General features: G+C 32.6%; 2 protein-coding genes across 2 annotated transcripts; one reads left to right on the forward strand and one right to left on the reverse strand.

Moving 5' to 3' along the window:
• Nucleotides 1-16,419: 16,419 nt before the first annotated feature.
• fbxl15 (F-box and leucine-rich repeat protein 15) lies at nt 16,420-22,505 on the reverse strand. Its single transcript, XM_051100751.1, has 5 exons — nt 22,399-22,505; nt 21,632-21,791; nt 19,656-20,158; nt 18,286-18,506; nt 16,420-18,104 (listed from the first exon to the last, which is right to left on the reverse strand). Exons 1-4 carry the CDS (start codon nt 22,479-22,481, stop codon nt 18,317-18,319), a joined length of 936 nt encoding a protein of 311 aa, XP_050956708.1. The 5' UTR covers nt 22,482-22,505; the 3' UTR covers nt 16,420-18,104; nt 18,286-18,316.
• Nucleotides 22,506-23,302: 797 nt separating this feature from the next.
• On the forward strand, nt 23,303-25,362 carry gpx9 (glutathione peroxidase 9). Its single transcript, XM_051100753.1, has 5 exons — nt 23,303-23,453; nt 23,621-23,714; nt 24,663-24,793; nt 24,880-25,010; nt 25,185-25,362. The coding sequence occupies exons 2-5, from the start codon at nt 23,630-23,632 to the stop codon at nt 25,258-25,260; spliced, it is 423 nt and encodes a 140-aa protein (XP_050956710.1). The 5' UTR covers nt 23,303-23,453; nt 23,621-23,629; the 3' UTR covers nt 25,261-25,362.
• Nucleotides 25,363-25,619: the final 257 nt, after the last annotated feature.

Consider the following 25,619-nt stretch of genomic DNA (forward strand, 5'->3'; position numbering starts at 1 on the left):
TCACAGTCTCTGTATTAAAACACACTTGTGTACAAGCAATCTAGCACACACACACACACACACACACACCAAATCTGAAGTTCATATTTCACAATTTGGACTTTGTTTCTTTGCGAATCTGAGACAAATAAGTCAGAATCGCAAGATATGAAAAGAATTGAGAGATATAAACTCAGAATTCAGATTTTTCTTCTGAATTCTGAGTTTACATCTCACAATACTGTTTTTTTTCCCTGTTTGTTTGTTTCTGCCACTAACATTTTCATCTTACAATTGAGATGTTTTTTTATATCTCGCAATTCAGATTTTGTATTACTCAATTTCTACTTTATTCTCATAATTGTGAAAAAAAAAAAAAAAAAAAAAAAGTAGTACTGTGTGATGAAAACTTTACCTTTTTTATTCTGTGGTGGAAACAGGCTTTAAATATAATGTTTAGGTTAGGGAAAAAGGTGTTCAAATAAGCAAATATAACAAACCTTTAAATAAAACCAAACCAACAACCAACCAAAAAACACTTTACAATGAAATGCTAACATGAAATGAGGAGTAAATGCCAGATACATTTTATTTTTTTGCGGTTAAATATTGCTTTAATTGTTTAAGCAATTTTACACATTAATTTAAATCATAATTTGGTGTTAAATTGTTGACCTGATTAATATTCATGAGTTAAGTGAGTCCATTACAGCTTCCATATTAAAAATGTGTTGCAGCGTCACAGTCTCTGTATCAAAACACACACACACACACACACACACACACACACACACACATATCTGTGCCGATTCTTACAATACAACTCTGCTCTCAATATCATCCCTCTCTCCTTCACTCATTTTCTCCCTGGACTTTCTTTCTCCAAAAATACTCACTCATCCGTCTGCACTGCAGGAGAATTACAGGCCATCTCAGCTAATTCACTGAAAACCATCTGCGCCGCTGGAGCCATTTAAACAGACACCTTCACACCTTTATCACCAGCTCACTCACTCTGTCTATTATAACCGCTCTCATTAAAGGCCTAAATATCATATGCGGCTGCACTTTTTTATTGTCCAAATATCCCTGTGCAGTTCATTCAAAATATATGAAAGGAAAATGCATGTTGAGAGGTTTCGTGAGATTTATTTTATTTTTAATTGCACCTGAGAGTGTTTTGGGTCACCTTAACAACAGAACCACCTGTAATAAAAACACTTTACATAACAGCCACAGAGGAAAGAATGAGACACTTCAAGAGCTGTGATGGCCCCTCGCGGGTATCAGCGGCCCCTAGGTGTCTATTCTGCATGTTTACAGGCAGAATCACAGGCTTATTAAACAGCGTCACAGAAACCGCCTCTAATGTCAACAGGCATAGAGCCGGATCTGAGCTAATATTAGCCGCTGCATGACTATCTGACCGCAGTCCTGAGATTCTACTTCAGAGGACAGCCAGCTGACTATTTAAGACAACATGATATTTACTGTCTTGAAGACTCAAAACTGGACTTACGTGGCATGTGTCAAGGAAAGAAAAATGAAATAAATAATGTTAAAAACTTGAAAAAATTCTTAAAAAATGAAATGTATAAATTAAAATGTATATTTTTTACGAGAAAAAAAAAATCAGTCTTTCCACTTAAAAAAAAAAAGTTTAATTCGCAGTGCAAGTAACATATACATATACATATACATATACATAAAATTTCTAAAATATTTTAAAAGAAATGGTGAATAAAACATTAAAAAAATAATTAATAAAAAAATAATTTTGAAGTAAAAAGACATACAGTATTTTCTTATAAAATATGGTATACATATATATCAGGTTTTTAATTTTTTTCTTTTAGTTTTCTTTTATTGCCATATAAACATGACATTATTTTGTCAATGCTACTTGCCATATCTTTGAAATTAATTGTCAAATTAAGTTTGTTTGTGTGTAAAAATTTCAAAAATATTTAAAGAAATGGCAAATAACACATTAAAAATAATGAATAAAACAAGCAATTTTTAAAATGAATGGTCAAATTTACTAGTGATTTTTTGTCAATGTTAGTTTCTTTGAAAACTGGTTTTACTAGCAATTTGTGAGTGAAAACTGTTTTGTGTGTGTTTGTGTGTAAAAATTACTTTTCACACAGAAATTTCTAGAAAATGTAAAAAATGTTTAAAGAAACAGCAAATAACACATTAAAAATAATGAATTAAACATGCCTTTTTAAAGTAAAAACCCTGAAATAGTATTTTCCTATAACATATATTACAAAATTTTAATTATAAAATATAAACAATATTTTTTGTTTTATTTACAGCTTCAAAAATCTTGTTTTACAGTGTTTACAGTGTAACAGATAAGTCTCAAAAATCCAAAAAGTCTTCAATAATTTTTTATTATTTATATAATTTAGAGTTGGTTTATAAAATTATTTTTTACAAGATGATTTATATGCTAAAATTTGACAAAATACAGTTTTAGCAGACATATACATGAGTGTGAGAAAATGACAGAACTGCAATTTTTCTGTGGACTAATCTGTTAAAGACTTCAAAATTATGCAAATTACAGTGACAGCCTTTTCTTTCCATTAAATAAAGGAGGAAAACCGCCTATGAGAATGACAACCAGAACAAAAGAGCGAATACAAACTGAAGACAGCCGGAACAGCAAAGCTCCTTCTGATCAAACTGATCTGCGTGGATTTAGCACCTTTCTATGGACTGATGAATACATTTGCCCTGAATGATAAGAATGCCGTTCTGTCGAGCACAGAGAGGTGAAAGCTGTAGCCATAGAGACGGGCCTCGTGTCGAATGGCTCCATCTCTCCTTCCCTTCCTGTCTGTCACTCACTCATTTTCTCACGACATTTAAAATAATTCACACTGGTTCCTGTCCAGAGGCACACCTGTCACAGTGACAGAGAACAAGTATATGAAGCAGGCCACTAAATGTCAAATGCTTTCTGTGAATAGGACAGGCCTCTACAGGTAGTGTGGGAGGAATTTAACATCTAGTGCACACTTGACTTCAGTTTTTGGAAAATTGTTGTCTCGAGAACCCATTCATTGAACAATGAAATTTATTAAAATGAGCATGAACTCCAAAAGTTCAACAATATGCAAAATTAATTATATGACTTGTTTAAAAAAAAAAAAAAAAAAAAAATCAAAACAAACACTCACTGCAAAAAAAACTGTAAAAAAAAGATTGTTATTTTAGTTGTAAAAATGCTATGTTAAAAACCTGTTAACTAGTTAATAGTATATTCCCTTGCTATATTATGGTGAAAAAAAAAAAATAATGTGACATATGTGACCCTGGACCACAAAACCAGTCATAAGAGTATTTTTTTATTTTTTTAAATTGGGATAAATAAGCTTTCCATTAATGTAGAATAATATCTGACAGAGATACAATTATTTTAAAATCTGTAATCTGAGGGTGCAAAAATTCAAAATATTAAGAAAAACTTTAAAATTGTCCAAATGAAGTTTTTAACAATGCATATTACTAATCAAAAATTAAGTTTTTATATTTTTACAGTAGGAAATTTACAAAATATCTTCATGGAACATTATCTTTACTTAATATTCTAATTATTGTTGGCATAAAAGAAAGATCAATAATTTTGACCCATACAATGTATTTTTGCCTATTGTGACAAATATACCCATCTTAATTAAGACTGGTTTTGTGGTCCAAGGTCACATATTGGCACATATTTTACAATAAAATAATGTTAAATTTACAGTTTTCAGAAGTGAAAAAGAACTTGATGTACTATAATAAAACTATTTAAAACTTAAATTTAAAAAAACCTAATAAAAACTATATAGACACACACAAATCTTTTTGGAAAAAAAAACATTAGGAAATGAATTAAAGATCATGTTCCATGAAGATATTTTGTAAATTTCCGACCGTAAATACAGTATATCAAAACTTAATTTTTTATTAGTAACATGCATTGCTAAGAACTTTTAGGAACATTTAAATTCCCAACGGAAATAAAATAAAAACAAATTTAAAAAAAAATATTTTTGGTGATTTCCTCAATATTTTGACTTTATTAATATATTTGACAATATTTTGCCAAATAATATGTCACATGCTGTTACTTACGATAAAGTTGTGGCAACCACAGCTGCATTTTGTAAATTCACTGTTTTTTATTTTTTATTTTTACAGTGTAGCAAAGCTGAAAATTAATAGTGACAGATGCTGAATTATACACTGAATTGCACACTGCCATATGCTTTAATTTAAAGTCTTGTTATTAAGTAAACAAACACAAACTAGGGTCATAACACATCAACAGCCCCTGCTCTGGAGAAGGGGAAAGTGTGCGTGGGATGCTCAAGCCCTCACATCGTAAATGTGCTGTGACTTGTCTTCATTCCTGAAAAGATTGATCAGCAACAGCTGTGTCATATTCTCCATGAACACACAGATGCCAAAAACACAAGTCCAGAAAACTACAGAAAAATCAACTTCTGTCCTCCTTATGTTTACATTTCCAGACACATCTATTTATAAAACGACTGTTTTCTGAAGAAAAGCACAATATGGTGCGGGATGAGTTTCACACAGAAGTTTAAAAACTTTTAGGAACATTTAAAAAATTTTCAAACACAGGCATGGACAATATTGTTTATATATAGTAGTGGCTCATCTGATCAGAATTTAGTTTCTGTTTCATAAGCTAAAATGAGTCATTTCATTGCTCTTTCCATCACTATTTCTGTGCTGTCAAAAAGAAGTATGAGTCAGGCGCTTGAGGTGACTTTCAGTCTTGCATATTACACCTATCCTAATTACCATAATAATACCAAAGTGCATAAACCAGAAACCTCATCGTCTGTCTGAAATCATCTGTGACCAACATTACATTTACAAGCATGTAAATTGTTTTTCAAATACGCAACATGACTTAAGGAATCAACATTTTGTGCCAAAGTTTAGTACTTTGTGTCAGGAGTTTGTTTAAATCCCTCACACTAAGCATGAGTGATAGTAATAGTGAAGCCTGCCTTAGCAAACACCACTGAAAGAGCCAAAAATAGCATGTGCTGATGTGGTCCAATGTATCTTATTAGCTCTCGCTCTCACTCTCACACACACACTGAGTTCCTACAGACCTACTTTCTCCTTCTCTACTTAATAGGATTTATCAGCTTCAGTTTGTGAAACACAAACACACACCTGCAGTCCTGAGCCCAGGCCTTCCATTAACACGGCTAATCGGAGACCTTCAGGGAGTGCGTGAACCCTTTTCTACACCTACAGATCCGTATAATTGAGTAATTCTCATGAAAACACGCCCAGATCTCAGTGTTCCTTGAAACCAAAAGAAAAACATGAGAAGCTGTCTTTTGCACAAACAAAGTAAAGTTTATTTTTAGGACTATTAAATTTTAATTGTGAACTCATTGTGACAGTTAAACACATTTAATTTATATTTTATTTATATTAATATTTAAAATATCCAACTTTTTTTTAATATTCAACAAAACTCATTACAAATTATAAATTACAAATAATTTAATTTAATACTACTACCATGATTTATAAAGGTGAAGTTATATATAAATATACTGTTCAAAAGTTTATGGTCATTTTTTAAATTAAATTAAATTTAATTACATTTAATTTAATTTATAATTAATACTTTTATTCATCAAGTTTGCATTAAATTGATCAAAAGTGACAGTAAAATAGAATATTTTAATATTGTAAATATTTCAAAGAAATTATGTTATTTTGAACTATATTCATCAAAAAAATCCTAAAAAAAGATCATAGTTTTAACAAAAATATTAGGCAGATAATTTTTTTTTTCACCGAAATAACTACTTTTATTCATGAAGGTTGCATTAAATTGATCAAAAGTGACAGTAAAATAATTATAATATTAGAATGATCCATTTCAAATAAATGCTGTTTTAAATTCTATTCATCAAAAAATCCTAAAAAAAAAAAAAAAAAGGAAATTATGGTTTTAACAAAAATATTAAGTAGCATAACATGGATTTATTGTTTTTTTTCTCCCCTGAAATTAACACTTTTATTTATGAATTACTTTAAATTGATCATAATTCACAGTAAAATATAATATTAGAATATTCTATTTAAAATAAATGCTGGTCTTTTGAACTTCTATTTATCAAAAAAATTAATCATGGTTTTAACAAAAACATTAGTCAGAATAACATTTTTTTTTTTTTCAAAATTAATACTTTTATTCATCAAGTTTGCATTAAATTGATCAAAAGTGACAGTAAAATAGAATATTTTAATATTGTAAATATTTCAAAGAAATTATGTTATTTTGAACTTATATTCATCAAAAAATAAAAAAAGATCATAGTTTTAACAAAAATATTAGGCAGCATAATTTTTTTTTTCTAACTACTTTTATTCATGAAGGTTGCATTAAATTGATCAAAAGTGACAGTAAAATAATTATAATATTAGAATGATCCATTTCAAATAAATGCTGTTTTTTATAAATTCTATTCATCAAAAAACAAAAAAAAAAAAAGGAAATTATGGTTTTAACAAAAATATTAAGTAGCATAACATGGATTTATTGTTTTTTTTTTCTCCCCAGAAATTAACACTTTTATTTATGAAGGTTACTTTAAATTGATCATAATTCACAGTAAAATATAATATTATAATATTCTATTTAAAAGAAATGCTGTTCTTTTGAACTTCTATTTATCAAAAAAATCTAAAAAAAAAAGAAAGAAAAAATCATGGTTTTAACAAAAACATTAGTCAGAATAACATTTTTTTTTTTTTCAAAATTAATACTTTTATTCATCAAGTTTGCATTAAATTGATCAAAAGTGACAGTAAAATAGAATATTTTAATATTGTAAATATTTCAAAGAAATTATGTTATTTTGAACTTATATTCATCAAAAAAATCCTAAAAAAAGATCATAGTTTTAACAAAAATATTAGGCAGCATAATTTTTTTTTTCACCGAAATAACTACTTTTATTCATGAAGGTTGCATTAAATTGATCAAAAGTGACAGTAAAATAATTATAATATTAGAATGATCCATTTCAAATAAATGCTGTTTTAAATTCTATTCATCAAAAAATCCTAAAAAAAAAAAAAGGAAATTATGGTTTTAACAAAAATATTAAGTAGCATAACATGGATTTATTGTTTTTTTTTTTCTCCCCAGAAATTAACACTTTTATTTATGAAGGTTACTTTAAATTGATCATAATTCACAGTAAAATATAATATTATAATATTCTATTTAAAAGAAATGCTGTTCTTTTGAACTTCTATTTATCAAAAAAATCCTAAAAAAAAAGAAAGAAAAAATCATGGTTTTAACAAAAACATTAGTCAGAATAACATTTTTTTTTTTTTCAAAATTAATACTTTTATTCATCAAGGTTGCATTAAGCTGACCAAAAGTGACAATAAAATATTTATAATATTAAAATATTCTATTTCAAAGAAATGTTATTCTTTTTAACTTTTATTCATCAAAAAAAATCCTAAGAAAGAAAGAAAATTATTGTTTTAACAAAAATATTAGACAGCATAACTTAATTTATGATTTCTTTTCCTGAAAATAATACTTTTATTTATTAAGGTTGCATTAAATTGATTAAAAGTGAAAGTAAAATATTTATAGTATTATAAGTCTCTTATTTGTTTGTGTTAATTTTGAGGTGAACTTTGACCCAGACATGTTTTTGACAGGTTTCGACTCACTCAAATCTCATTATGTGTTCACACATAAAACACTACATTACACATATTAAATAAACTGCATCTCCCTCAGGATGTTGGAGTCTTATAGTGATAAAGTGAGTGAAAATTATAAATCATTCCAAAACAAAAATGAACAAAAACATGACAACATATGACCTTCCTTTACACAGCATTGCACTTGCCTTAAAGCCATCACCCTTTCTAACCTCGTGAACACACACACACACACACAAACAACATTACTGTAATTCAATCCTCATGATGCACACTAATCACTTCAACCATCATCTACACAGATGAACACAATCATCCACTTAGCTGGACGCCGTGATGCATAACAGTCCGACAAAGGCCATTTCCACGCAAACCCTTTCAGAGCCAATTATTTGAATTGGGGATGAGAATCCATGAGTTTTTGATCATACGGTTGACGTTAATGGCTGGTCGCCCTGCATGACTGGCAATCTCAGACTTGGTATTAAATAACATTCAGGATGAATCACATTTCAAACTCAAGAGATGGAGTCTGAATCGAATTAGACAGGCAGGATTTTCATGGTACGAGCTCACTAATGGTCTCAAACCAACTTAAGACACACGCACAGCGCATTTTGTTAAGTATATCTTGAGATGAAGTCACCTGGTGGACTGAAAACACCAACAAGCTGAGTGCAAGCATATTACTGTGGTCAGTGCATCATTAGCTGGATCTCATGACGTGCACATCGAATGCATTTCAGAGCTGAATTAGAGTTAACATGTGAAGCACTGATTCATGTGATTTCGAGACAGATGGAGAGAGTGGGAGAAGACAGGAGCGTGCAAAAGGAAACGTATGAAAGGTTATTGAGGGTGTAAAGAAGAAAGAGACTGTAGGAAGCAGAAAGCATGTGTGGGCAGAAGGCGGAGAGATGAAAGAGTTTCTCACAGTTTCTCGGGCCTCATAAGAAGCTTGTTACATGAGAGGACGACAGCCGGAAAATACTAATCAGAGAGACAGAAAGAGACTGAGAAAGAGACTGAGAAAAAGATGCTAGAAGAGATCAGAATTGAAGAATGCAGTGTCACTGTATGCCATGCTTACATGCAAAATTTTTAGGTAATGCAAATTAGAGTTTAGGCAGATGCCTATAGAACATTGTGGCTGATGACTCACATAATGCTTAATGATGACAAATAACATTCTCTCTTTTTTGCTGAATGTAAATGGAGATATTTTACAAATGCTTACTCAAAAAGAAAATTAAAAACAAAAAATGTGCAGTATCCATTATCAAGGGAAAAGTCCACTTGAACAAAAATGTACAGATAATGTACTCACCCCCTTATCATCCAAGATGTTTTTCTTTCAGTCATAAAGAAATTATGTTTTTTGAGGGAAACATTTCAGCATTTTTCTCCATATAATGGACTGATATGCCCTGAGTTTGAACTTCCAAAATGCAGTTTAAATGCGGCTTCAAATTATCCCAAATGTGGTTGTAAACGATCCCAGTTGAGGAAGAAGGGTCTTATCTTGCGAAATGATAAATTAAATACATCTTAATCTCAAATGCTCGTCTTGTCTTGCTCTGCTTGAACTGTGTATTTTGACTCAAGACAGTTAGGGTATGTCGAAAAACTCCAATCGTATTTACTTAAAAAATCATTTCAAAATCACCCTACATTGCTGCAGAAGTACAGACACAGTCTTTGAAAAGTGAACATGCAAAGAAGATCAAACACCTTTAACAAAAAAGATAAAACTGTGATATAAGGCGATTTTGAAGTTGAAGGAGAACAGAGATGGGAGTTTTTCAACATACCCTAACTGTCATGAACCAGAAAAAACAGAGTTCAGGTTCAAGATAAATAGTTTTATTTTAAAGAAAATAACCGATAGTATTTTTTAATGAAAAGACCCTTCTTCCTTGGCTGGATAAGACCCTGCATTTAAACCACCATAGTCTGCTATATGGAGAAAAAAGCTGAAATGTTTTTCTCAAAAGATTTCTTTATGACTGAAGAAAGAAAGACATCTTGGATGACAAGGGGGTGAGTACATTATCTGTACATTTTTATTCTGGAAGTTGACTTCTCCTTCAAGGCCACTGGTAAATGTTGCACTGATACAAAACCCCTCTGTATAAATCATCCAAGCGGGAACCTTTTCTTAGCTAATAATTGCAAAATAGTCAAATACTGGGCAACTGAATGTCCTACCGGATACGTCAATATAGTGGCATGCGAAAGTTTGGGAACCCCTTATAGAATCTTTGAAAATGTGAATGATTTTAACAAAATAAGAGAGATCATACAAAATGCATGTTATTTTTTTTTAGTACTGTCCTGAGTAAGATATTTTACATAAAAGGTGTTTACATATAGTCCACAAGACAAAAAAATTGCTGAAATTATTAATTGAGAACCCTGTGTTCTTAAACCTGTGTGTGGTTACCTGGATGATCTACGACTGTTTTTTTTTTTTTTTTTTTGTGATGGTTGTTCATGAGTCCCTTGTTTGTTCTGCACTCTTAAAAATAAAGGTGCTTCACGATGCCATAGAAGGTTCTTTTTTGTCTAAATGGTTCCATAAAGAACCTTTAACATCTGAAGAACCTTTCTGTTTCACAAAATGTTCTTTGTGGTGAAAGAAGGTTCTTCAGATTATAAAAAGATAAGAAAGAGATGGTTCTTTAAAGAACCTTTGACTGAATGGTTCTTTGTGGAACCAAAAATGGTTCTTCTTTGGCATCGCTGTGAAGAACCTTTTAAAGCACCTTTATTTTTAAGAGTGTGAACAGTTAAACTGATCACTGTTCTTCAGAAAAATCCTCCACGTCCTGCAGATTTTTCAGTTTTCCAGCATCTTTTGCATATTTGAACCCTTTCCAGCAGTGACTGTTTGTTTTTTAAATCCATCTTTTCACACTGAGGACACTTGAGGGACTACTATTAAACACAACTATTAAAAAAGGTTTAAGCATTCACTGATGCTTCGGAAGAAAACATGATGCATTAAGAGCCAGGGGGTGAAAACTTTTGAATTTGAAGTTTAAGGTAAATTGTACATAATGTGTCTTCTGGGAAACATGCAAGTATCTTCTGTTGCTTCTGAAGGGCAGTACTAAATGGAAAAAAAAAAAAAAGATATTTCAACAAAATAAGAAAAATTTGGACATCTTCATCCTGTTCAAAAGTTTTCACCCCCTGGCTCTTAATGCATCATGTTCCCTTTTGGAGCATCAGTGAATGTTTGAACCTTTTTTGATAGTTGTGAGTCCTCAATTGTCCTCGGGGTAAAAAGCTGGATCTCAAAATCATACAGTCACTGCTGGAAAGGGTTTAAATATGCAAAAAGATGCTGGAAAACTGAAGGATCAACAGGACTTGGAGCATTTTTCTGAAGAACAGTGCTCAGTTTAACTGTTCAAAACAAACAAGGGACTCATGAACAACCATCACTAAACATAAAAACAGTCATAGATCATCCAGGTAACCACACACAGTATTAAGAACCAAGGGTTTCCAAACTTTTGAAGTGGGTTATTTTAATAATTTCAGCTATTTTTTGTCTTGTGGACTATATGTAAACATCTTTTATGTAAAATATCCTACTCAGGACAGTACTAAATAATAAATAACTCTTATTTGTTAAAATTATTTACATTTTCACAGATTCTGCAAGGGGTTCCCAAACTTTTGCATGCCACTGTATCTTAGTAAATGTAAAGACATTATTCAGACTTTCTAATATAACTAAATATTAATTTAATCCACATATTTAAAAAGAAAGAAATTCTTGATGATGCACAAATACAATTGATGAAAAGTAAAGAAACAAATACAGCCATTTAAAAATTTGGAGTCGCTAAGATTGTTTTTGAAGTTTCTTCTGCTCACCAAGGCTGCATTTACTTGATCAAAAATACAGTAAAATCAGTAATACTGTGAAATATTATTATAATTTAAAATAAATTATTTTTATTTTAATATATTTTAAAATATAATTTATTTCTGTGATGCAAAGCTGAATTTTCAGCATCATTACTCCAGTCTTCAGTGTCACATGAACCTTCAGAAATCATTCTTATATGCTAATTTGCTGCTCAAGAAACATTTCTGATTATCATCAATGATGAAAACAGCTGTGCTGCCCAATATTTTTGTGGAAACTGTGATACATTTTATTTTTCAGGATTCTTTGAAGAATAGAAAGTTCAAAAGAACAGCATTTATTTAAAATCCTTTGTATCATTATAAATGTCTTAATTGTCACTTTTGATCCATTTAATGCAAGGATTCTCAACTCTGGCCTTTGAAATCCACTTTGTTGCAGAGTTTACCTCCAACCTTGATCAAACTCACCTGCCAGTAACTTTCTAGTAACCCTGAAAACCTTAATTAGCTTGTTTGTGTGGGTTTGATGGGAGTTAAACTCTGCAGGGAAGCTGAGAAAGAGTTGAGTATTGATTTAACGCATCTTTGTTGAATAAATGTATTGATTTCTTTCAAAAAAACAATCCTACTGATCACAAGCTTTTGAGTGAAAGCAATATAAAGGTGCACACTTTGCAATCACTGCACTCTTGTCTGGTTTTTTTTTTTAAACTTAAATGTGTACTTTTAGTGCCATATTCATCACTAAAAGAAAATTGCAAAAATAATAACTTTTCAAACAAGCTTCCCAATGACTTATTCTGTCTTACATTAGATGGACAAAACAGACAAGTGTTTGAGAAAATTTTGGTGCATCAGTCTGCTAAAACAAATAAAAGCAATGATTTGATTGTGCCACAAAGCTTATGCTTTTCAGGGAAAATAACCACAAATGGTTTACTCTCAAAAAGTGTCCCAAATTATTTTAGCATTTAAAATAACAATTGCACACTTCAGCTTTAAGGACATTCATGAAAAATAAAAACTTGATTATATTACCATTTGGGAATTACTAACAATGCATCAGTGTGCATTTCCAGCAGAGGATAACAGAGCATCACAATATGCAGATAACTATATTTCATCAGCTGTAGAGCATACAAACTGGAAATGAAGTCAAAACTGACTTTAAAAGCATGAACATATAAAATACGATAAATATGTTATGATAAAAAGGAGCAAATTTGACAATAAGGGGGGTTTTGGAGGTCAAACAGAACAAATAGTGAGAGGTATCATCAATCCAGGATAACATCTCTTTTTCTTCATGCTGTCTGAAATCCTCTGTGCCACATCAATAGATAAAGACAAAATATCAGAGCTGACCCTCAGACAGACGACACAAGCCATGACTCATAATTTCACCATCTGATAGTCTGTTTACCTCTTTATCTATTTGCTTTCTCGCGCTTTCCTTCGCCATGGTAAAGGACGTGCCATTTGTATCCCGAACAATCGCGGCACCTGCAGCTTTGTGTCAGACACTATAATTCATCATCCTTAAGGAGTCACACGTCTTTCTCAGGACAGCATCAGCTGTAACCGCCAAAAGCAGACAGTGAGAAACACGGCTCTTTCAACAGAGACCTAACAGCAAATGATACACCACTGTATTGGCCAGGCTGATTAATCAGGCAATTTCCTGGACAATTTGAGGTTATCGCATCAGCTGTTAACTGCACAGGTTTGACCGATTAACAGAAGTGTTAGTATCTCCTTGCGCTAAACTGTGAAATATACCAGCAGTGCTGCCAGTGAATAATAAGCATTTCTTGTTTGGTGTTTTTAAGTGCATTTTAAGTGAATATTTTGAAATATAACATTCAAAATCTTGTATACGTTTCATTTGTCCTTATTATGTTTTGCATCTTAATAAATTAAATTACTGGATATACTGGCAAGACAACTTAAAGGAACAGGAAAATGTCCACACTCTTAGGCTTTCCAAGATGTAGATGGGTTTGTTTCTTCATCATATTTGAAGAAAAGTAGCATTCCATCAGTTGCTCACCAACGGATCCTCTGCAGTGAATGGGTGCCGTCAGAATGAGAGTCCAAACAGTTGATAAAAACATCACAATAATCCACAAGTAATCCACACCACTCCAGTCCATCAGTTAATGTCTTGCGAAGCCAAAAGATGTGCAATTGTCTCCGACATTCTGACGGCACCCATTCACTTGCATTGGTGAGCAAGTGACATGATGCTAAATTTCTCCAAATCTGTTCAGATGAAGAACCAAACTCATCTACATCTTGAATGGCCTGAGGGTGAAAAAAGTTAAGCTAATTTTTCATTTTATCATGAACTATTTCTTTAATGAGAGCACATATAATGCACACATAACTGCTTAAATTAAATGAACTAAAAAAAAAATGACATGTTTATTATCCACTGACAACTTGTATACATTAGCCACAGTTGTTGCCATAATCTCAAAAGAGCCAAATACTGCCTGATTAACTGGCCTAGTTTATATACATGTGGAAATAATGTGCAAAATATTTAATCTTAGCCTTTTTTGGCTCATTATTAAGTCATACTGTGTATATATCTGCATTATCATCCATTACAACAGCACTAACACACTTCACCTCTCAACCAGCATGCAAAAACAAACTGCTGATATCATAAAAACTTATGTAGGGTTTTATATCCAAACACAAGCAGCAAATCAAGGAGAGAAAAGAACATCTACTAAGCCTTAAATACAATCAATCAGCACTGAGCCACATCAAATCATTCATATTAATATAGATGCAGAGCATCAGAGTGACCTCAACGTCCTAGAATGATCAACTGGTTGATTCCAATGAAGAACTTGCACAATTATTGCACTATTAAAAGATAAAACCCTCAAAACATACATATTCCAGCTTTATCTGAGCATTTAAAGGTCGCCTGACCGGTGTCCTTTAGGACAAGGAATCTCAGGCCACATCTTGTGGAAATCAACACTGATCCAGCATGTGTTTGACTATGACATTTTCCCAAGACTGACTGCAATGTTTCTGCATGTTGCATGCAACAGCATGCCAATGCATCAGGACATCAGCTCCATGTAAAACACGCATGAAACAGGAGAAACTCTTACCGGAGGTTCAGGTGGCTGTATGGATGGAGGAATGCGGGTCTGTGGTGCTGCTGACTGCTGCTGGTGTGTTACTGCAGTCCGCATGCACTCAGCATCATCATCATCTTCTTCATCTTCATCATCATCATCCTCGAGGCTCGGTCTGGGTTTGTCTGGACTGTCCCGCTGGCGGTGCTGAAGTGGACAGCTCCTCGACTCTGTCTTGCATTCGTGTTTTACACGGGGGAATGAGAAGGACAGCGGAGAACTGAGTGTGTCTAACTAATAGAGTCAGACATCAGCCCCGCCGGTAAGAGCACGAGGTGTGTTCTCAATCGCGCTCTTCCATACTACTCCTACTAGTAGTGCAGTACGCACGGGGGGTGGACAGCGCTGCTGTTGTCTGTTACATTTGGAAGTTCTTCCTCCAGGGGGCGCGTGGTGGCTCAAAAAGATGAAGTTTCCTTTGAGCTGCATTTTAATTTTTTTGAAATGTCATTTGTATATTTAAATATTATAATTGTTTAAACATATTAATTTATAAACATATTATGCGGCATTCATTTACATTAATTCTGGTTATCTTAATAAAATCGATTACAAAAATGTACCTAATACTTAAAAATTATATATAAAAATTAATTCTACAATTTGCATAAATATACAATTATTTATCTTATTAATAAAAATGTAGCAACGAACATATGCCTACAAGATCCTGTAAAATTATTTAATTATTATAATTTATTTTATTTAATTATAAAAAATAATTTTCCCTTGACACTGATTAAAATTAATTATTATATATCATGATTATTTGGTCCTTGACCAATTAGAGAACGTCTGGTCAGCTAAGCCCCGCCCGTTTTCATAACCAGTCTTCATGTTAATCGCCCTTCTACCTGCTCACTCTATTTCTATGTAGTATGCAGCAGCGTTAGTACTTCAGTACAGACGCAGCGCGCATGCTCAGTGTTCCCGTGCTGAAATTACTGACAGGTGTGACGAGTTTTTCAGGTCGTCTCAGGAGACAAACCTCAACCAACCGTTGTGATCCCAAATTAATAAAGCGAGTCTATGAAAATAAAGGGTAAAGAGGTTTAACACTGTTAATCATAAGTAAGCGATTTGTTTCTAATGTTTATTGAAGAGCTGAAAATCTTTTTTTTTTTTGCAGGAAAAGGCATATGTTTTACCTTAAATACAGAATATGCACAAATAAATATTTTTTATATATTTATAAAACAAACAAAAAAAAAAAAAAACAAACAAACAAACCTGCTAAAAAAAATAATATTGCAGCATATTATATATTATTATTATTCTTATTTTAAATGACAATTTTTTATTCCCCTTTTGTCCTAACACACACTGTTTGTGAAACATGCTAAATGTTAAATATGGTACTTATGAAACGTGCTAAATGACAGTTGCCTTTTCAGATGCATATCAATTAAATCTGACCTTTATTCACAAAAAGTTTCACAATCCAGAACCAGTTTGAGTTTTAGGGCTCATTAGGGATAATAAAGCTGTATGACTAATAATTATGTTATTCAGGTCATTGGGACTCCACCTTCCCTCTATTCATGTAGAGTACAAGTTACTTTTAGTAAAGACTAGACACATGGAGTCTCAGGGTTGAAGTCCATGTATAAATCAGACCTCCTTTTCTTGAGCATTTGAACCTGTGCAGGATTTCAAGTCAAAAACCTTGACTTCTCTGTAATTATAACTATGATCCAAACCCATTAACACCACAAAAATAAAGACTCTTCAAGTTTTAACCTATGCTTTATAACAATGTTTGTAAATCAGTGCAAATTTCTACTTCCATCCCGCAATTGATAAAAGACATTCATCCATTTGAAAGCATAGGTTACACCGCCCTCTGCTGGTTAAATAGCATGTTTAAAGTTTTGGATGTGATTTGGAGAAATGTAGCATTTCATCACTTGCTCACCAATGAAGTAAATGGGTGCAGAATGAGAGTTCAAACAACTGAAAAAAGCATCACTATAATCCACAAGTAATCCATGCAATGGCATTCCATCAATTAATGGCTTGTGAAACAAATGGAAGAAAATCCATTCTGACGGCACCCATTCACTGAGGATCTGTTGCTGAGCAAGTCATGTAATCCTGAATTTCTCCAAGTCTGTTCCCATTGAGAAACAAACTCATTTACATCTCTTTGAGGGTAAGCACATTGCAGTAAATGTAATTTTTGGGTGAACTGCTGCATTACCACAAATGTGATCAAGTGAGACTAAATAACATTTCAAAGCATCGTATTGCATAAGACTTTATACTTTCTCAGCAATTTGCATAAAACATTTATGCACTTAATTTACAACCACACATTTACAGAAATATACAAAAGCAAAACACATTAAAGCACAGTGCATGTGCAAAAATCATATTCCATTTTCATATTAAAATGTTGAATAATTATCCAAGAAAAAAAAAAAAAAAAGATAAAACTGTCATTTTATAGTATCTTGATACACTTGAAATACTCATAAAGCAACAAATATACAGCTCCTAAAATTCTTCCAGCGCACTTTATGATAGGAAAATTTTAGCTGAACAGATGACCTGAATACACTTGATAAATACATTTCAGTTCTGTAAATTGATGAAATATTATGAATGCAACATATAGTGAAACACCAGCAAAGTCCAATATTAAACATACTATACGATTTGTCTTATTTAAACAATACAAACCTGTGAAGTAAACCTGAACCATTACTGATTTTCCAGCCTTCAAACTGAGGTTTCAAAGTGCATATGAATCAATATTCATATGAATCACATGTTAATAAGAATCTGTATTGTTTAGCTCCTAAACATAATGATGCCATTAATTTCTATTATTAGATTAATGGGAATAAAATCAACACATGTTCTGTGAAACATGACTTGATTGCTCCCTGGATGATTTCAAAGAATATCTGTGTTTCCATTTACAGATTTGTCTAATGAAGCTGAGAAAAAAATCTGATGGTCCAGTAAAGCTGAGGGACTGTACTGAAAAAAGTGCAAATATTTCAGTTTTTCATGAGTGCAAAATGATACAACATTTGATTCCTGCATGGAAACAGAAAGCTGTTTCAATAAATATTATATTTTGACCAACTCCCTTCTAATGCTTATCATAAATACCATTAACAATAGGACCGGATTTGTTCAAGTCCTCATTTTTAAAGCCTGTAGCAAGAAAGTTTCTTTTTAAATGCTAAAATACACTAAAACTAACAAGCACTTGAAATGTAGATGTATTGTTGTGTCTTCTGTGATATTGCATTGGTGTAAAAGTGGTGTAAAAATGTTTCAAAAGTCAGCCTTCCAGAGAAAGATCATGGATGAGAGAACCTATGAAACAAAACAAACATTTCACACAAGCTTCCACTAACTTGACTGCATTAAAAGCAAACAGACTAACCAGAGGTACTACATTTTTTATGAAAGGTTACAAATACAAAATGGTTTTTGCAATACACTGCACTAATCATACACAGTAAGACCAAAAACTGGTTCTGATCTGGTTCCTCACCTCTACTGGACTCCAGAATAGTCCAGATGTGCTAAATCTGCAGGTTAATGAACGGAGCGAATCCCACAACATCCTGCAGCAGCACTAGTGCCCTCTGCAGGGGAGGCTCCACATCGATCTCCACATTACGCCGGCGCAAAATGCCCAGACTGGACTCGGTTACGTTGTGACAGTGGTTCACTTTGAGAGACTGCAGTTTGGGGCAATACTCTGCTAATGTCCTAAACACAGATAAACACAAGTTACTGAAAAGCTTGGTTTGCAGTAAATGCAACACATGCAACATCTGCCAACCGACTTCCCACACTTGTAATAAGAAGTGTTTATAAATAGACTCTTGTCAGCTAAAGAGAAGTTTAAGACTTGTTTGTGTTTTACTGCTAAAATAAACACTTGACGGAAAATTAAGAAATTAACACAGGCATAATAACTCTTAGTGTTGTAATTTTTACAGTTGTACAGGTAAATAAAATCAATTTTTTGTCTTAAATATTTTTTTTTTTTACAGTTAAATATTACAATAGCAATATTTCTAGTTTTAATATTTTCATTTAGTAATAATAATAAAAATATGCAATAAATACAAATTATTACAAGCAGTAATAATTGTTTAGTAATAAAATTTGAACAAAATTATTATTTTATAGTCATTTAATGTTTTTTCTTAATGAATTTGTTAAAAATAATTCTTTTTTTTTTTTTTTTTACAGTAAAGTATTACAATAGTAATATTTTTTATTTTCTGGTATTTTAATTTAGTAATAAAAAATAATAAAAATACATAAATAATGATAGTAATAATAATAATTATAAAAAATTGCTAAATTAGTACTTACATTGAGTAACAACAACAACAATAATAATAATAATAATAATGACAATAAATACACAATAAATAATGATAGTGATTATTATTATTGCTATGACATTAGTATTTTTAGTACTTATTTTGAAATAATAACAAAAACAATTTCTACTACTATTATTTTACAGTCATATATAAATAATCAACATTTTTAGCCAAATTTTGTCAGGACCTATAATAATAATAATAATAATAATAATAATAATAATAATAATAATAATAATAATAATAATAATAATAATAATAACAACAACAACAATAATAATAATAAATAGCAATAATTATAATAATTAATATTAAATTAACAATAGCAATCATTTATTAATATACAAAAGTTTTTCTATCAAATGAAATCATAACTTTTTTTATAATTAATAATAAAAATCACAATTAGGTTTTTTCATCAGTTAAATTTTTTCCTTCAGTCAAGCAGAAATAATCAGATATGCACTTTAAAACAAACCCTTGCAACCGGCTGCATCTTATGCACAAACACCCGACACACCTGATAGCTTCATTTCTCACTCGCAGGCACCCCGTGAGGTCCAGCCTCTCCAGCTCTCTGCACTTTTTGGCCACTTCCTCCACCGCCGTGTCTGTGATGTTAGCATTAACAGCCACGGAGAGCGAGCGCAGCGCTGGACACTTCCCCGCCACGTAGCACACAGCCTCGTCCTTCAGCTGTCTGCAGGCCGTGACGTCCAGCGAGCGCAGGTCCGAGCAGTGATCGGCCAAGCTGCGGAGCGCGAGACTGTCCACCCACTCGCAGTGCGCCAGGCTCAGGTGCTGCAGCCGCGGGCAGCTCAGAGACACGGCCACCAGCGCGTGACGGCTCAGGTGAACACAGCCGCGCATGTCCACGCGCAGCAGGTGCTGGTTTTGACCAATCACAGGCAGCAGCTCTTTGTCTGTGATCCATTCGGAGCAGTTGGTGACACAGAGGTGGTGGAGAACTTGATTGTGGCGAAGCATCGAGCAAAAGGCTTCCTTAGGAATGTGAGGCCCTGTCTGAGGAGAAACAGCAATGATAGCATGCAAATTAATGAAATAGAATAATTTGAATATTCACACAATATTTCAGCAGCCTTGAATCTGAAACACTGGTACGATGTAAAACTACTAATAAACACGTCTCACAAAAAGTTTATTTTTAAAAAATAAATACTTTTATTTAGCAAGGATGCATTAAATTGATTAAGACTGATTAAGAGTTATGAAGCTGAAAATTCAGCTTAGCATCACAGGAATAAATTATATTTTACAATATATTAAAAAAGTAACAGTGCTTTTAAACAGTAAAAATGTACAATATTACTATTTTTGCTGTATTGTTTTGTATCATTATTTTAATAATCAATAAATAGCCAGTATTAAAATTGTAGAGTATTTTCTCAAATAAACTAAAAATAACACTAAAAATAAATAAATAAATAAATAAAAAGTTATTTCGATTGCTACAAGTGAATTTAGGCATCACAAAATGATAATGTACAGTATGAAAAATTGATATAAATTTTAACAGTGTTTTTAAAGAATTACTTTAAAGGACTGTTGGATGATAGCAAATTTGACGCACAATTAATATCCAATATCAACCGACACTGATAAATTAAAAATCTCCATTAATTAAAAATATATCATTCTAATGTTTGGAGTAAGAAAGATTTTTTTTTATTAAAAATATTATTTTATTCAGCAAGGACATGTTAAATTCATCAAAAGTAACAGTAAAAACATTTACAATGAAAATCACAAGAATAAATTACAAATATAATTATATCATAATAATATAATTAAACTACAAATATACAATTTGTTTGAGAGAGCAGGGAGCACTTTAAACTGTCAAACAGACTTACAGGGGTTGGACAATGAAACTGAAACACTGGCCAATATAGTGTTGGAGGTTTCATGGATATGTTTGCACAGCCTGGTGGCCTATCTTCACTGATTGCACACTGCACCAGTAAGAGCAGAGAGTGAAGGTTGACTATGTGCACCCAATGGATCAAACATTGTACCCTGAAAGTAGTGCCTTGTATCAGGATGATAATGCACCAATACACACAACAAGGCTGGTGACAGAGTGGTTTGATGAACATGAAAGTGAAGATGAACATCTCCCATGGCCTGCACAGTCACCAGATCTGAATATTATTGAGGGATGTTTTGGAAGAGCGAGTTAGGAAAAGTTTTCCTACGCCAGCATCACGTAGTGACCTGGCCACTTTTTTTTTTTTTTTTTTTTTGCAAGAGGAGAATAGCTTAAAATCCTTCTGGCTACTGTGCAGGACTTATATTTGTCATTCCCAGGATGAAATGATGCTGCATTGGGCACAAAAAGGCTCAACAACGTACTAATTGTTTTTAAAAAAAAACAGGTGTTTCAGTTTTATTGTCCAACCCCTGTCTATACAGCAAGAATACTTGTGCATTTTATCTGAAAGTAAATACTATAGGTATAAAAGTGTTTTTCCTCACCTGTGCAGGGTCAAACTTATGGCAGTTGGCCAAATACACCTGGATGAGAGAACGAAAGCTCTTGCTGACGCACTGCAGGCTGACCAGGTGACGCAGTGGCAGGTAGCAGAACACGTGTGTAACTAACACATCCTCCCACGGCAGGTCCAGCAGCTGACATCTGTCATAAAACACACACCTCAATCACAAATTTGCGTCACAATGCCACATGTGAATGGGTGCCGTCAGAATGAGAGTCCAAACAGCTGATAAAAACACCACAATAATCGACAAGTATTCCACACCACTCCAGTTCACTGTGATGTTTTTATCAGTTTGGACACTCATTCTGACGGCACCCATTCACTGCAGAGGATCCATTGGTGAGCAAGTGATGCAATGCTACAGTTATACAAATCTGTTTTGATGTAGAAACAAAGTCATTGTGAGTAAATTGTCAGCAAATGTTCATTTTTGGGTGAACTATTCCTTTAACATACATGCACACAAAACAACACAGCAGTTGTATTATGATACACTGCTATAAACATGACAACCAGTGATACACAAGTCAAAGACTTCCTGTTTTTAACATGCAAACGCAACCACTGTCTTAGAAAATCAGTGTTTATATAGACAGTACAGAGAGAAGAACAAAACACCATGTTTTTTGATTCCTGCTTGCATGCATTGACTTAACGCATCTCTGAATGCAAACGTCTGTCAAGGAAACGCGTGTTTTTCTGAATCCGTGCGCAAATGCCAGCATCTTTCTTTATAAAATATACCTGTGGCTTTGGCTTTGCGTGCGATCATCAGATTTTTGATCCATGCTGTTACTGTCCTCCGCTCCGCGCTCATTATTTATCATGATTGATAAACAGCTGACCGGCTCATCCGGGTTCTGCTGCTACGGATTCAATAATACGTCGATGACTCACTGCTGCCATCTAACGACCTGGAAGAAGAAAGGGTGCTTTTAGACTTCAGAATAGCTAAATATATGTTTGGATATACGTCTAGAATAGACAGACAGAAAATAACAGGCATAACGATCTATTGACAGGCAAACACTTACAGACAGACCGATCGATGTGTGTGTATGTGTGATAAATACATACCAACAAACAGCTCTTTAAACATCTACATGAGTAAAAGTACTACAAAATAAAGTTTAGGGTGACAATACGTCCTCTTGTTCTATAAATTGCCCAAAATTTTGGTTTTACTTGCTGAAGGTAATGACTGACAAGTAGATTGACCAATAGCGTGCAGGCATTGTTCATAATCGACCAATCATGGCGTGCCTATCCAACCTCAAATACAGCATACTGTTTTTTTTATTATCTGCAACCAGTAAATGCATTATTTATTGTTTTATTTATATGGCACATGTAATTTCTAGATGAGACATTATAAAACAAAGAAAAACAAACCTGATTCATCAACTGCTGTGCTGGAGGGCTTCTGTTGACCAATGACACAATTACAATTACCAGAGCATTGAAATGAGAAGACTCACATGACCATCAGGTCAGCATACCTTTGCAAACGTGGGACAAAAAATGACCGGCTCCACAACAATAGAGTCATCCATGCAGAAGCTCTGCTGAGCCAAGAGATACAGAACAGTGAATGAAACACAGCCAAGAGCCACAGGTTACTGCATACAGTTACTCTGACACAAAGAAACTGAGAATTTACAGTAAATATGGCTGTAAATTCAGTTTATGATTTCACAATGGATACCTTGGAGAGAAAGGCTGCTCCACTCAGCAACTTCAGAGGAAAAATTCTTCTCATTGTCAATGTGGCAACCTTCTGAGGGTCCACTATTGAAGAGGTATTGTAACTGTTGAAAAATTTAATATTTTTCAACCATTTTTTTTCAACTTTTTAAAATTTTTTTATGTGGTGGAACCATCAATTAAAAATCATTTAACTTTTAAAATATTTGTAAAATAAGAAATAAAATAAAATTAATATGTAAAATGTTAATAATCTGTACAGTATCACAGGATGAATGCACTCATGGACATGTATGGAGGCCTGAAATTCACTGTGCTTGGATTTCCCTGCAATCAGTTTGGCCTACAGTCACCTGGTAAGATCTACTGACTTATTTATTGGTTCAGTGTACACAGAACAGATGTCAGGGTCCATAAAATCTATTGAATTGTACAGTTTATTTATTATATAAGTGAGACTGGGGCTAGTTGTCAAATGAGGAAGCTGTAACATCTGTATGATGGTTTTGAACACCTAATTAAAAAAAAAAAATTTTTTTTTTCCCAAATGTACCAAATGTGTTTAATTTTTTAAAAAGAAATGAATATTTTTTAAATACTTTAATTCAGCAAGGATGCATTAAAATGCATTATTTCTATATTATTTCATTATTTCTCATTATTTCTAAATTGCAAATATTTCTATTTCAAATAAATGCTGTTCTTTTAAACTTCTAATAATCAAAGAATCCTGAAAAAAAGGTAAATAAATAAACAAATAAATGCATGTATCACATTTCCACAAAAATATGAATCAGCACAAATGTTTTCAACATTTTTTTTTTTTTTTAAGATTTATTTTTGGTGTTTTTATGCCTTTATTTGGATAGGACAAGTGTAAATGGACAGGATTCGAACTCAGGTCACCCATAGCGCAATATGTCGACGCACTAACCACAAATGGTTTCACACTGATAATAATTATAACTGTGACTTAAGCAGCAAATCAGCATATTAGACTGATTTCTGAAGGATCGTGTGACACTGAAGACTGGAGAAATGATGCTGAAAATTCAGCTTTGCATCACAGGAATAAATTATATTTTTAAATATATTCAAATAGAAAACAGTTTTTTGAAATTATAAAAATATTTCACAATATTACTGTTTTTACTGCATTTTTTTTATCAAATAAATACAGCCTTGAAAAAACTTTTTTGCCAACAAAAAACTTTTGACCACTGATGTACTTTCTGCTTTACTTTAGAGGAATTACTTTAAAATTTAAAGATTGTCTGTAACACATTTCACCTACTCTTCCCCAGAGGAGAACCACGAAACCCTGAATGTTTTGCAGTATGTGAGACCAGGACGAGGTTTCCTCCCAAAGTTCCCCATCTTCAGCAAGATCGAGGTGAACGGCTCTGATGAACATCCTCTGTACGCCTACCTGAAGGTACTGAAAGTGCCACAGATTGGAAATTATAATTTGCATAAACAAAATGAAGTCTGTTTTAGGACTTAGACTTTTCTTTTTTGTAGGAAGCTCTTCCATTTGTTAACCCAGTCATCGGAGACATCAGGAAGCTCTACTGGTCTCCCATTAAGGCCAATGACATCCGCTGGAACTTTGAGAAGTTTCTCATCACCCCAGAGGGAATTCCTTACAAAAGGTACCAAATTCAGTGTAATTAGCATTTTATGTCCTAAATAAAGAAGAAGAAGTTTAGAGTGACTCTACAAAAATATAATACCATGATTGACCAATCAGAATCAAGTATTTTACAGAGCGATGTAATAAATGCAAATAATTGGGATTTGTAACTCCATTGAATTGTCTATTTCAGGTATGATCCTCACTGCCAATTTGAAGATGTGGAGCGAGACATTGCAACACTTCTGCAAGGAAGACATTTATCATAATGCATCCATAACCAGCTCTCTGATTATGATTCATCTCTGGATTCATTCAGATTCTAATTTTTCCTCTTTCCTAGATCCAATCAGATTAATTCAGTCATTTTTCTGACATTTTCTATGAGTGAATCTCATGAAAATGTCTCAAACATATTTCACTTCAAAATCATTTGAAAAAATAAAAAATTAAATATATAAAAAAAATAATAATAATAATAATAATGTAATAAAAATAAATTGCACAAACATTATTCCTAAAATTGTCTTTATTTTTTTTTCTAAAATGATAATTAATTTTTTTGTGCTATTATTTGTTCTAATTTAATAAATAAATAAATAAATAAAATATTTGGCAGAATATGTGT

The sequence above is a fragment of the Labeo rohita genome, unplaced genomic scaffold (genome assembly GCF_022985175.1).
Source record: "Labeo rohita strain BAU-BD-2019 unplaced genomic scaffold, IGBB_LRoh.1.0 scaffold_109, whole genome shotgun sequence".
In the NCBI taxonomy this organism is placed as follows: domain Eukaryota; kingdom Metazoa; phylum Chordata; class Actinopteri; order Cypriniformes; family Cyprinidae; genus Labeo; species Labeo rohita.

Bases quoted from the DNA above. Each gene is read 5' to 3' on its own strand.
- gpx9 (XM_051100753.1), top strand. From the start codon at position 23,630: ATGAATGCACTCATGGACATGTATGGAGGCCTGAAATTCACTGTGCTT. The intron at 24,794-24,879 runs GTACTGAAAGTG...TCTTTTTTGTAG, and splicing joins CTCTGTACGCCTACCTGAAG to GAAGCTCTTCCATTTGTTAA. The intron at 25,011-25,184 runs GTACCAAATTCA...TGTCTATTTCAG, and splicing joins GAGGGAATTCCTTACAAAAG to GTATGATCCTCACTGCCAAT.
- fbxl15 (XM_051100751.1), bottom strand. From the start codon at position 22,481: ATGATAAATAATGAGCGCGGAGCGGAGGACAGTAACAGCATGGATCAA. The intron at 20,159-21,631 runs GTGAGGAAAAAC...GTTTCTCCTCAG, and splicing joins ATAAGTTTGACCCTGCACAG to ACAGGGCCTCACATTCCTAA. The intron at 18,507-19,655 runs GTGTGTCGGGTG...ATCTGTGTTTAG, and splicing joins GTGAGAAATGAAGCTATCAG to GACATTAGCAGAGTATTGCC.